At 41.6% G+C, this 13422-nt stretch overlaps 1 protein-coding gene across 9 annotated transcripts in view; it reads left to right on the plus strand.

Annotated features, from left to right (window-relative positions):
- Nucleotides 1-13422, plus strand: part of arhgef10la (Rho guanine nucleotide exchange factor (GEF) 10-like a) — a 193693-nt gene that overhangs the window by 138922 nt on the left and 41349 nt on the right. For all 9 annotated transcript variants that reach the window (XM_015958408.3, XM_070549544.1, XM_015958410.3 and 6 more), the window contains one exon: nt 8862-8948. In XM_015958408.3, coding sequence (XP_015813894.3) covers nt 8862-8948 — 87 coding nt within the window. The remainder of the gene's footprint in view (nt 1-8861; nt 8949-13422) is intronic.

A 13422-nucleotide genomic window follows, 5' to 3' on the forward strand; every position in this document is an offset into this window, starting at 1 on the left:
TCCCTGGTGATGCTCTGCCAGCCCTCTACTGCAACAGTCTTCAGTTCCTGCATGTTCCAGGGGCATTTTCCCTTCAGTTTTGCCTTCAGCAAGTGAAATGCATGCTCAATCGGATTCAGGTCAGGTGATTGACTTGGCCATTACAAAACAGTCCACTTCTTTCCCTTCAAAAACTCTTTGGTTGCTTTTGCAGTATGCTTTGGGTCATTGTCAATCTGCTCTGTGAAGCGCCGTCCAATGAATTCTGAGGCATTTGGCTGAATATGAGCAGATAATGTTGCCCAAAACACTTCAGAATTCATCGTGCTGCTTTTGCCAGCAGTCACATCATCAATAAATACAAGAGAACCAGTTCCACTGGCAGCCATACATGCCCACGCCATGACACTTCCAGCACCGTGCTTCACTGCTGAGGTGGTATGCTCGGGATCATGAGCAGTTCATTTCTGTCTCCATATTCTTCTCTTCCCATCACTCTGGTACAAGTTGATCTTGGTCTCATCTGTCCGTAGGATGTTGCTCCAGAACTGTGAAGGGTTTTTTAGATGTTGTTTGGCAAACTCTTATCTGGCCTTCCTGTTTTTGGGGCTCACCAATGGTTTACATCTTGTGGTGAACCCTCTGTATTCACACTGGTGGACTCTTCTCTTGATTGTTGACTTTGACACTGATACACCTACCTCCTGGAGAGTGTTCTTGATCTGGCCAGCTGTTGTGAAGGGTGTTTTCTTCACCAGGGAAAGGATTCTTCGGTCATCCACCACAGCTGTTTTCCGGGGTCTTCCGGGTCTTCTGGTGTTGCTGAGCTCATCGGTGTGTTCCTTCTTTTTGAGAATGTTCCAAACTGTTGTTTGGGCCATGCCTAATGTTTTTGCTTTCTCTCTGATAGGTTTCTTTTGTTTGTTCAGCCTAATGATGGCTTGCTTCACTGATAGTGACAGCTCTTTGGATCTCATCTTGACAGTTGACAGCAACAGACCCCAAATGCAAATAGCACACTTGAAATGAACTCTGGACCTTTTATCTGCTCATTGTCATTGGGATAATGATGGAATAGCACACGCCTAGCCATGGAACAGCTGAGAAGCCAATTGTCCCTTTAATTTTGGTCTCTTAACAAGTGGGAGGCACATATGCAAACTGTTGTAATTCCTACACCGTTCACCTGATTTGGATGTAAATACCCTCAAATAAAAGCTGATACCTGTAGTTCAAGCACATCTTGTTCGTTTCATTTGATATCCATTGTGGTGGTGTATAGAGCCAAAAATGTTAGCATTGTGTCGATGTCCAAATATTTATGGACCTGACTGTAGCTTACATTCTTTACTTTTTTATCAAAGGAGGAGGATGGGTGGGTCGACACCGCATTTTAGCCCGACCCAAAGGTGTTGACAACCTCACGAGGAGTATCATTCTCTGAACTCGTCACGATTCACTTGAATGGGTCAGAAAACGAGGAGAAGAACTCCAAGGCCGTCTGTTTCCCTGGCTGGGATCTTTTAGCACTAAGTTGTCTGAGAGTCCAACCTTGATGAATAAAATAAAATCACTGGGTATTTTAACATTTAGGTACAAACAGTCCATGTTGATTTTAGTTTAGCTCTTGTAAAAAGGAAGTGGAGGGCTTTCACATTTGTTTCATAGAATTAACTGTGTTTTGAACAATTTGGCGTTATAACAGATGAAAGCAAGCAAATGTTTTGTCAGCTTTCAAAGTTATTTTGCTCTACTCATGTAATGTATTTTTTTTGGAGTGCATGCATACCAAACAGTATTTTAGAATAGCATCAAACCGACTCATCCAGATTTTAGTCTTTTTACCAAACACCATTAAAAATGAACAGAGATATTTCCTACAACCTGTTTGCTGCTTTTCCATGTTGACTCTTATTTTGTTTAGCAGTCGCTGCAGCAGCTTTTTGAATCTTTTCCTCCCGTTTTTCTGAAGACATCTCCACAAAACCCTTTCCCATTACGCCTGCCTAGAGGCAAGTTTGGCACACCTCAAAGAAAGAGCAGCTGTCTGGAACTCTGTCATTTCTGACAAATCACTTGATCAATCAGAGCAGAATGGGTCAGAGAGAGGGGAGCCTTAACGCAGAGGCAGGAAAAATAAGGTGTTTCAGACCGAGCCCAGCATCAAGTGCTTAATAGTGTTTCTCAAAACAGAAACCTATTTGGTATAGTTTGGATACAGAAATCTTAAAATAGTGGCTTTTTTAACCAATGTATCACAAAACTACCTCTGAGAATAAAGCTAACCTTTACTAGTAGTCAGTGGGATTAATGTGAGCTACATAAAAATCCCAACTGTCGGAGAATTCCTGCACCAAACATTCTGTTTACTTGTGTTGGTCCCTGTTGTGTCTTTTCCTGGAAGATGGGTGTGCTGTATGACAAGTCAACGAAGATGTCAGTCCTGTACAGTCTTTGACACAAGATTTAAGATTGTTTTTTTAATTGAAAAACTGGATTAAAAACAACACAACGGCATTTCTCAGAAGAACAAATGTTTTCACTCTTACTTCCAGCCACCTTAAGCAGGAGTTAGATTTCACCAACAGGCTCAGTGCAGCTGATCTGAGCGGTTGAAGCTAACTTGGGGTTTATTATGATAGACAGGTGGTTCATCCACTCACCTGACAAATATAATGTTTAGGGTCACTTGCCCTTTTCTAAACTGTTTCTAACAAAGGCGTCCCAGATGGTATAGTGTTAGAAACCATCTGGTACTTCAGGTTATAGAAGATGCACAGACAAATGAGGAATTAAAGGAAAAACCTGAAATACTCACTCTAACTCTTGCTTTTGTTGCTGCGGTGAGTTAGCCAGGCAAGCCTCCCTATTTATGTGAATATCTAATTTGGCCATGGTCCACTGACAGCTCTCAGTCATGGGTCAGGACATACAGTTGTCTTTCAATTTGTCTCCACATGCTATTGGATAACAAACTGTGACGTACTCACTGCTACAGATGTCAGTCAACAAGGCAGTCTGTCAAAGCAGATGCAAACATCCTTTTTCTAAATAAATTCAGGTACCTCTATCTGCTCTTGAGTCAAAAAAGCCCAAGTCAAAATGGTCCAAAGTTGATGCCAAAACTGTTCCAAACGAGCTGTCGCCACCTTTGTTTTTTCAGTAACATCATGCCCACCAACAGAGTGCTGTGATTGGTCCACCAAAACCAATAGAGCACTGTGATTGGACCACTATGGATCTTTGGGCCACTATGGACTCAGCTGCAGTAACATCCCGCTCACCAGGCTGATGAAGTGCTGTGATTGGCTCACCAAACCAATAGACTGCTGCAAAGGAACAGTTTGCCATTACATCATGGAAGAACTACATAAAACATTTAAAAAGACAACTTTTAATAATGTATAATATTTTTAAATAAACACACTGTGATTGGTCAGACACAATACTGGCCGGGGCTGCGATGTTTCAATGGAGCATTGATAGACCGTATAATGCAGCTTCTGCAAATGGCAGTCCAGATTCTAGGCTAGCGGTGAGTGGTATTTTGACTCCATGGTGGTGCTCAAAACTGTTTTTCTTTAATTTGCCTCTTGTCTATAGCTGGTAAAGCTAAGAAAATGTCAGAAATGAATGATGGAGAACACATAACCTAGTGAAAAGTATATTTCTTCTTTCATAAATGAAAATGTCATTCTCCATAGTAGATTTCTATCTTTATAACTGTAGGATTAATTTAGCAAAATACCCCATTGGTTGCTTGTTTGATGTGAATTACCTGTGCTCTGGATATTAGTGATTTCAGGTTGAGTGGCGGTCCGCTCTGTGGCCGTGCTGCCTGTAGCCTTAGGCAGTCGGGCTGCAGTTGGGAGGGAGCGCCAGCACCAGTCAATTACCGGTTAATAAACAGTGGAAGTTTTCTATTAGTGCTTGTTAGTGCGTGTAAAAGATTGTTGGTATGTGGAATTGGAGGAAGGGACTGTGACTGTGGAATTATAGGAAAAAAGTACAGGCATATTTCCTACATTGAATATACAGCACACTGAACCTATGCCATTTGCTGAAATAATATTTTTATTAGATTTTCAGCAGACTAGGCTATGCAGTATCATTTACAAGCATGCATGTGTACTTTTTCTATCTTTTGAACTCTCTTGAAATGTGTGGTCAGGAGTTTAACGTAATGCAATAACGGACTGTGCAGCAGTCCTTTCCAATAAAACCTATTACATAAGCATGGTGGAGGCAAACAATGCCATATTAGGTGTGGCATTTCACTTGATCGATAACGTTAAAGGTCTCCGGTTAATATGACGCATACATTCGTTTTTGATAGCAATTGTCACAAATCTCATGTGTGGTACGTTCTCCACATATCAGTAAAAAAAATTAAAAAAAAGTGAGAGATTTCACGGTGCTTACAGAGGGAAATTGCTGTAAGGAAAAACAGTGCACCTGGGTAGCCTTGGGAATTGGAACAACCTTAATTGGATTTGGGGAAGCCATATTTACCAAGGGAGCCCTGCTCTGACAGTCTGACAGCCAAAAGCATGAATCATTAAAAGTCTTTCCTGTCATATTAGACCACTACCAATAACTATTACTACTTGCTGCTCCTGACACACTGAGCCGAGGGCCGCAGCAGTGTGTAACTTGGCAAAAAGTCTTCACAGTACACAAGAGGATTTGACAATAAATGGTTCCATCCATTCTGTTCTCATCCTACAGGAATTTAATTACGTGTTTTAAATTTATCTTCCCGGAAAACAATTGAAGCATCTGTGCTAACGATATCTACCCCAAACAGCATATGGGCTGGCAACCTCTTGGGTGATGGGTGGGGCAGATTCTCTCTCAGCTGTTGGGTCATCGGTAGCCAGCAGCTGGGAGGCCACCCTGACATCACATCAACAAATCATGCTTTAATTAGTTCACCTGCCCGTTTCCTCCCCCTTTCTTCCCCCCGAACCCCAAAGTCCTTCGTCAAAGCTCTCTCAACTGGCTTACATGCTCTCCTTCCTCTATTTGCCCCCACACAGGAGGATATCATCAGTGTCTCTGCACACACACACACACACACACACACACATGCACACACACACACGCGCGCGCACACACACGCGCACACAGCCCATTGTATAAACGAGACCCACAAAGGCTTAGAAAAAGCTTGGGTGCCATTGATTTTTAAATGGGTCCTCACTGATGCCATATTAGCTGTGGGGTTGTCAGTGATATGGATGATGCTCTAGGCCCACATTTCCTTTGTGCCCCGTCAATATAATTTGCACATTCACAGGTGGAAACGATCTCAGAGGTTTTGTTGGACTCACCCGTGCACCTGCCACTGGCTGTTTAAAGAAGTTCAATAAGTGGAACTGTAGTTTATTGTATTGACCATGGTCACTGCTTGTGTTTTCATGGGAACGGAGTCTGTCTCTCCGTCGGTGGCCTGTGCATTTCATTTTGTTTTGTTTTTTTCCCCACAGAAAGTTTTCATGTAAAAGTTAAAAACCATCAGTTGAAACAAATAAAATGCCTCATGAAAAAAGGGTTGTATTCGTTTAAAAATTGGTGTGTGTTGAAGTAAATTTGTACCCTGTTCACACAAAGCTGGGTAACCAACAAAACAAAGATATTTTTGTACACTTTGGCTTGTCATACACACCAAAATGAAGATATATGGCACCAAAACCCGATTATTTCAAAAACCTCTGACCAAGGGGGCCATATGCAAATTGTCCGGTGAAACTGATATCACATGTCCAACCTTTGTTTACACTCACTTGTTTCTACAAGCTTAGTTATAAAGGTCGACGTTAAGGATGGTTATTGCCTGCCACCAATGGTGCTTTCACACCTGGGTTGGCACGGACCAGCCCTGGGAGAGTATATTGTGTTCACATCTGGGTAATCTCTACATTTTCCATGCTCAGCTGACTGGTTTCTCGGACCTTCTCTCTGGTAATTCACTTTGTGTGGAGCCAACGCAACATACCCAATACAGATTGACTGGCCGGCTAAAGCTCACATGTACCCATCAAGGGAGCCTCTGATTGGTGGGTAGAATGAGTTGGCGGAGGCTTCCGGCATGTGCAGTGAACTATCATTTTGCATGCGGTGGGATAAACATCTTCTCTCACTGTCGCTCGGATCTACCACTCCTGTGAGGACAGACTGCTGTTAGGTAGCACTCTCAGTGAGAGAGAGTAGGAGGCAGTGCGCTTCATATCAGAGTCTCCAGAAGCAACATCGCTCACAGCCACCTTTGTTTCCTAACAAGAAAAAAACACCATGGATTTTTCAGTGCACCTTTTGCCCCGATCACATGCTCGCAAAAATCTGCATTCCTGAGAAGCATATGTAAAGAAAACCTGGCCACACGTGGGCGGGCCAGGTCAGATATGAAAACACTAGATTTTCAACGTCCAAGTGATTTTTTTATAACAAGAGGTTGAAAATGTTGTTAATCTACTGCCACCTGCAGGCTTGGCATGCCTATTGGAGTGGTGTTGACCCAAGTTTTCATTCTAGATGGGCTGGAGAGGCTATTCGGTCTTACAATTACCCAGGTGTGTGTGTGTGTGTGCATGGCCTCAAAGTTGTAACCATGCATTAATAGTTTTTCTGGGCAAACAGCTAAACTGAAATTTGTTTTCTTCTTTCACAGTCTTACATGTAGGCCTTTGAAACCATTGAAAACCTTAGAAAACGGTGGTGAGGTGGCTCTAACATAGATGCATCCCACTGGTGTTGTCAAACTGACACAGCAATGTGCCGCGACACAATGCTATCAAGGCTCGGGAAGATTGGCCTACAATACTTGTCAGTCCCAGGTGACTGATAAAATCCATCCACCAGCAAACCGCCAGCACGGCCCACTCTAGTGTTTCAGTCCCTCTGCTCTGCCGTCACTTTTATTCTCTTTACCACAGCTCTTTCCCATATGGACACCGTTTATGGCTGCTGCTTAATTATCAAATGATCAAAAACCATATCACAGCTTTTAAAGGGGGAGCGGCAGACAAAAAGCAAAGAGAAATGAGAAGGAACATATATAAAAAAGCGTGAGCAATAGAAAAGAGGAATGGGAATGTGGAAGATTGATGGAGAGGATGAGTTGCGCGTTTGTGGAATGAATTTGAGTAGATGGGGAAAGACGTGGCGAGAGTGAAGGTTTGCAGTGCAGATGAGGAAAGTGGTGATTTGATCAGGATCTTTTTTTGTTGTTGTTTGGAGTTTACAAACAACCTCAGCTGGTGGGAAAAGGAGGAGGGTCTTTGCTGGGGGAGGCTATAAATTACCTTTGATTGATGTTTGCCGCCGTAGAGGACGACAGTAAAAGACGTGGAGCTCTCATCACTGACACTCTCCCCACTCTCACCCACTCATTCTCTTCTCCCTTCCACCAACTCACCTGCTTCAAACCCCCATTATCCCAACAACACACTTATTTGTTCTGTCTGCCACCTCGCCTACCTTTACCGGTCATATTCCAAAGTAATCATCATACATAGAGGGACTCTTGGTTAAAGGTTGTTTGTGCTGTTTGTGCACACGCTCGGGGATGTAAATGTCAACCACAGCCACTAAATTTCAGCCAAGCAAGTCTGAAAATGTAGATAAGTTATATTTATTTAGTTTATGGTTCTGAATAAAACTTGTTATTGATAAAAAAAAGTCAAAGTGAAGCTATTATTCAGCAAGTTTTCGTCCCATCAGTGGATTACAATTGGAATAATGCTACATTTAAAGATGTAGTTCATGCGTTTCATCAATACCTCTAGCAGGATTGAATAACTTTTAAGTTGTACTCTGTACAGAAAGCTCAATTGTGCCAGTTTCAAGATCTAGAAGATTGCCAGATGAGGGGAAAGCTTCAGATGACAGGATTGTTTCCTGATCTTTGGACATCTCACTTCAGACTGGATTACTCTACCACTGTCTCATTTTGCTTTACAACGAGGATGTTTTATCTCCACAGATAACACACGCCTGGAGGTGTTTAGCTATGTGGTGCAGTTGCTAATGCTGACAGTTAGCTTCTATTAGCCGAGACGTTCTATGCTGTTTCCTGGGTGCTAAACCAACAACAGCCTTTCTAGTTATGAGTTAAGATGGTTGAGTCCATGAATGTTAAGTGACAGTGTGATGTCACGCTGTCAGGCTTTTCAAATCCTAGCCTTTCACCATCTCATTTCTATCAGAAGCTAATGCAGGAGAAGATTATTTCAATATTCAGCCTGCACAAAAAACTCAGAGCGACAGATTATAATCCGAAATAACAATTAGAATGTGTTTTTCGGTGTTCCACACAAACCCAGTTTCTGTGGGTAGCTTGCTGTTGATACTCACTGAAGTGCAGAAAAACAAGTATTTGTAATAAAGTGTTTAAGCTAAGCTAAAACCTGGCCTCAGACCCAGTGTTTGTCTCCAAAAAGAACTGAAACATCAAAGTTGTTTTTGGTGTTGCTTGTTTGATCTTTTTTCTTGTTGTTGTTGGTGGTGAAAAAACAAACACCTGCGAGTTATATGCTCACAGAAAAGTCTGGCCCCGTCTACGTCACACTTTCAACCAATATGCTAATACTTCTTCCATGGAGTAGAATTAAAGAAGAAATGACTGAGGTGTGAGTTCAATGAGGAAATGCTTTACATTTAAATAACGTAAAAAACACTTAAATAAATAAATAAATAAATGTCCTACATCACTGGTTAAAATATTCCTGACTTTAGATTCTTGTCTTATGTGATGCAGATAAGAAGCCTGGTGGTGACAACAAAATTCTTTTAGGTGGTAATTAAGATTTTACAAGCAACTTTATTAAAAGTGACGAGATGATAAAAGTGCAGTTTGTCATGTAGTTTTTTTTTCTCTTCAGCTTGAAACGGCCCTCCACAATCCTGTTCAGTGTGCCCTGTTGGGCTTCTCTGCAGCGAGTACATCCCTACCTCAAGGCTACTTCTGGGTAAGTCACATGATGATGACACAGTTCCACCCAAAGCAAACCAAGACAGGCAGAATGTTTGTATTAGTTGTGAATTATTTTAATTATGAATGCAATTACTGCAACCGTTCAACAAAAAAAAGGTTACCTTGAGGCCAGAAGTTGCAACTCTTTTTTGTTTCTTTTGGGTTTCTGTGAAAAAGAATCTCCTGGAAACTGAATAGTGTACGTACAGGGGTTACAGGTAAACAACTGCTCAGCAGCGTTTATAATGAGTGTGGCAAATTGTGCAACCTCACTATCGCTGCACCGCTTCTGCTCTTGTGGGAATTTAGTTGGATCTAGAAAGAGGGTAATGTCTTGGGGAAAAAAATATTGGCAGAATCTGCCACGATGCTGGGAAAGGCAGAATATATTTATGGTCTTTCTTTTTTTTTCTTTTAGTGTTTTTTTTATTTTTATTTTTTTACAAAAGTGTCAAAATAAAGTGTAAAACATCAAAAATGAGATTTTGGTCACATTTTAAAGACTTCAAGGGAAATAATCCTGTTTTGGCTTGCTTTTAGCACCCCCTAGTGTCCATTATTAATTCACTGTTGTACAACCAAAAGTGAAACTTTCAAAAAAAAGATTTTTGTTTGTGTTTGAATTGAACCTGTTCTTAATCCAACACTACAAATGCATTTCTGGATTTGGTAGAAATTGCATTTGGAGGAACAAAAGACCTAATTTCACTAAAATAAGCTGAAACTTTTTGCTGTTCAGTAATCTGTAGATCTCTGCCTGCATAGATCCAAGGGCTGTAACTCCTTTACGATGAAGGCTTTTTATAGGAAAGTCTTAAAAAAATCATCTTGGAGGTATTTGTTGTTAAAACTAAAATCTCCAGAGTGAATTTACTACGCAGTGCATTTCTGCTAACTGAAGTGTTCAAAATCAACCATGCGAACAATATGAGCAGCTCTCTGGTGCTAAAAACACCTGACCTTTTTCTATTGGTGACACACTATATACCGCTGAATACATAACCAGGTAAAAAACAAAGTGCTTACCTCAAAAATAAAATACAGTATTAATAATAACAATAATTATAATAATTATAATCATAATAATTGTGAAGGCCTGTGGTTCCAGTTTGAATAATTAGCGGTTAAGTGTTTCTGCCTCCAGATGGTTCTACCTCCCTGGCAGGCTTGTCAAATAAGAAATGACACTAATCATGTTAAAGTGCGATGGGCTATAGGGATTTCTGCACGCTTTGATCAGAGTAATGACATTGTGTCTAATCAGCCTGATACCGCACTGTTTCCCTGGTTTCCTCCACCTTCCTTGTCCCACTTTTCCAAACCTCCCTTTTCTGAATAATTTTTAAACCCCTGCCTTTTTGTCGTTCCTTTGTGCTTCTTATCTTATCTCCCTTTTGTATTTGCAAGTAAGCATTCATCACAAGCATGTATGATGAAAAACAGAGAGCACATCCATTTCAGGGTAAATGGTGACTCATTGTTTTCAGATTTTAAATGTAGTGAACATAAATGAGCAGAGTGAGCTAACGTGACCGTGTTGCAAATCTTCTTCTCTGCATGCAGAGAAATCAAACTCAATCTGCCAGAGTATTAAAGCTGCAATGGCAAAGCTGCAAAACAAGCTAACTTCCAAACACAAACACGATGACAAAACTCTCACCACTCCTGTCGGCTATCATAGGCCACGCCCCATGATATGGGAGCGTGCTAAACACCAGTTGCAGTCTTCTAGGTCCAAATGTCTTTTGTCGTCCATGACTTCCAATGGTGTTTTTCTTTTTAGGACTCTGGATGTTTGTCCTAAAGTTGAAGTTGTAGCTGCCAGCTGTTTCTCCTCTGATATGATTGAGTGGAGAACATCCCACACTAGTGGTGTTCTGTTGCTAATTACACAAGCGTGTAATAAATGGAGGACACAGGGAAATGTAGAGGTGTGGTGGTTCAGCGAGACCGACAACCGGATGGTCCAATCATTGCTTTCGGACCAAGCCATGCTATTGCTTGAGGGTTTTAGACAAATGCGAGATAATTCAATTCAATTCAGTCTATTTATATGTGCCAAATCACAAGAGTCTTCTCAAGGCCCTTCGCAAAATAAACATTCCAATTGAACCTAATTGAATCAGTGCATCTTTCTGCCAGTTAAAAGTCTCCCATGAAAGAAAACCCAGCAGGTTGCATCTAGTCAGTGACTTGTTGTCAGAGACTTTACAGCAATCCCCATACTAAGCAAGCATGTAGTAACAGTGGAGAGGAAAACTCCCCTTTAACAGGGTGAAACCTCCAACAGAACCTGGCTCAGTATCAGCAGCCATCCACCACGACTCACTGGGGGTTTGAGAAGACAGAGCAAAAACACACAAACCACTTTGTTTTTTGTACCAAAACAAAATATTTACAGCTAAAATATGTTAGAACATTGAAGCATTAAAATGTTTAAGCTAGCTCATTTTGCAGATTTGCTATTGTAGATTTCACAGATTAGGATCCATTCAGCACACAATGGTGGGCTTTGTATGGAATACATGTAAACAAACAGTGTGGGTTCCAGTTGTTTTTGTTTGCTGTTTCCATGGTGGCACCACAGGGGTGTGCCTACAACGATTTTGATGGGCTCATGTATGAGACAAACCACCTAGGCCCCTCTAAAAACCTATGCAGAGCACGTTAAAACCTATGTGGGCAAACTCCTGTGGGGCCACTGTGTAATCAGCAGTGCAAACATGTTGGGACCCATACTGCTTACCCTTCCATATGGGGCCCACCTGTCTTACCTGGCTGGCGAGGTTTCTGATTCTCTGAAGCAAATAATCTTTGCGGGGCACAACCTTGGATATGGTTCCTGCAAGTGAATATATGTAACTCTGTCTGGACACCGTGTTTTCAGTAGATATGTACAAGTTGGGAGTTTTGTTGTCAGGGATAATGATCATTGTGAAGGACCCTGGGTAAATGGGCCCTGCCTCTGGCTCTTGTACATCTGCCACTTGAAGCTGTGCTTTTTTTTTGTAGGCCCTCTTGCTGCTAGATAAGTGTTCCCTATCTTCTTTTCACCATGTGCAACGGACCATTATTTGCTCTGGCTCATTCTTGAGAGCCCAAAGGATTGCTTCTGTCCAGATTTTGTGTGCTGATACAAATCAAACAAATGATTGCATGCAAATAAGGGTGAGTGTTGAGGAGAGAAGCTAAAGACTATATTTAGCTCATCTCACATTCGCAGGATGTGATTCATTCAGAGGAAATATATTTGCTGTCTTTGCAGCAGGCAGTTGTGCTCCCGCTCCTGTTTTTTACCCAAGAAAGACATTTTATTTGAATATTCACACAGGTCTCCTGTAGGCATAATAATTTAAATCATATGGAAATGCCACAGCGGTGCATTAAGGTGGCAGTGTGTGGTTTTACCTGTAATCTCTGGAAATGCTGTTGAAAAAGAATAAAATGATGTCCAGCCATCAGCTTTGTGAAATATAACCATAACAATCAGGTCTAAAGTACATAGGATGTGGGTCTAGCATCTTTGGGGGACGCCATATTAGATGCCATGTTCCCTTCTAGCCGTCTCAGGGTCCTGCGCCTTTCGATGACATCACACTAGATGATTGGCTGGATATACACCTTTACAATGGTACCACGTTTGAAAGCATTAATCAGCAAAACTGCTACACTCATTCACCTACATGAAAGAACAGAATCGAAAAGAGATGCAATAGATTTTCGCCCAGTGGGTTTGCCGTAGTATGATGACATCATCGGGAGGCGCAGGACCCTGAGCTGATCCAGAAACTACAATCGACATTGCATTCTCTCTATGGAATTAACTGAAGGACCATCAACATCTGAGGAGTCATGCCAAGGTTGCATGCCTTCTGCTCCACAGGTAACAACGTTTACCGTAACGCTCTTTAAACTAGCGACAGTCACGGCGATGTGGTGTAAAACTACCCTGAAATGAATGTACCAACCCCTAATGCCAGGAAATGACACACTGCCATTTTAACTGTTTGCGAATGAAACCAATGCCAACTTGATTGGAAGTTCCTCAGCAATAGCTTGGATGGCTCCAGCTTTCTTATTTGTCTCAGCACTGGCATTGATTGGCCCACGCAAAGTGCACCACAGCTTTCTTCCACATGTCTGTGGTTTAGAGGAAGTCCAGCCTTTATCAATCAATCATCAATCAAACAAAGATACTTTATTAATCCCAGAGGGAGATCAAGGACCTGTGGGCTGTGAATTGCCTTGGGATTCCTATGATCGCTTGATCATTTATTTGTGAACATCTAAGGTTGCTTTCTTCCTTAGCAGGAAGATTTTTCACCGATTATTGCCTCTTGAAAAAAGGCAAAGGCATTTTAAGACATTGATTGGCAGAAGCCTTTTTCAGACAGAGCCACCGAACAATCCCTGCCGTCAACAACTCTCTTTTAATTTTCTTCTCTACGCCTTCATTAGTTCTGAGTTGA

This window comes from Nothobranchius furzeri, chromosome 3 (assembly GCF_043380555.1).
Source record: "Nothobranchius furzeri strain GRZ-AD chromosome 3, NfurGRZ-RIMD1, whole genome shotgun sequence".
Classification (NCBI taxonomy): Eukaryota; Metazoa; Chordata; class Actinopteri; order Cyprinodontiformes; family Nothobranchiidae; genus Nothobranchius; species Nothobranchius furzeri.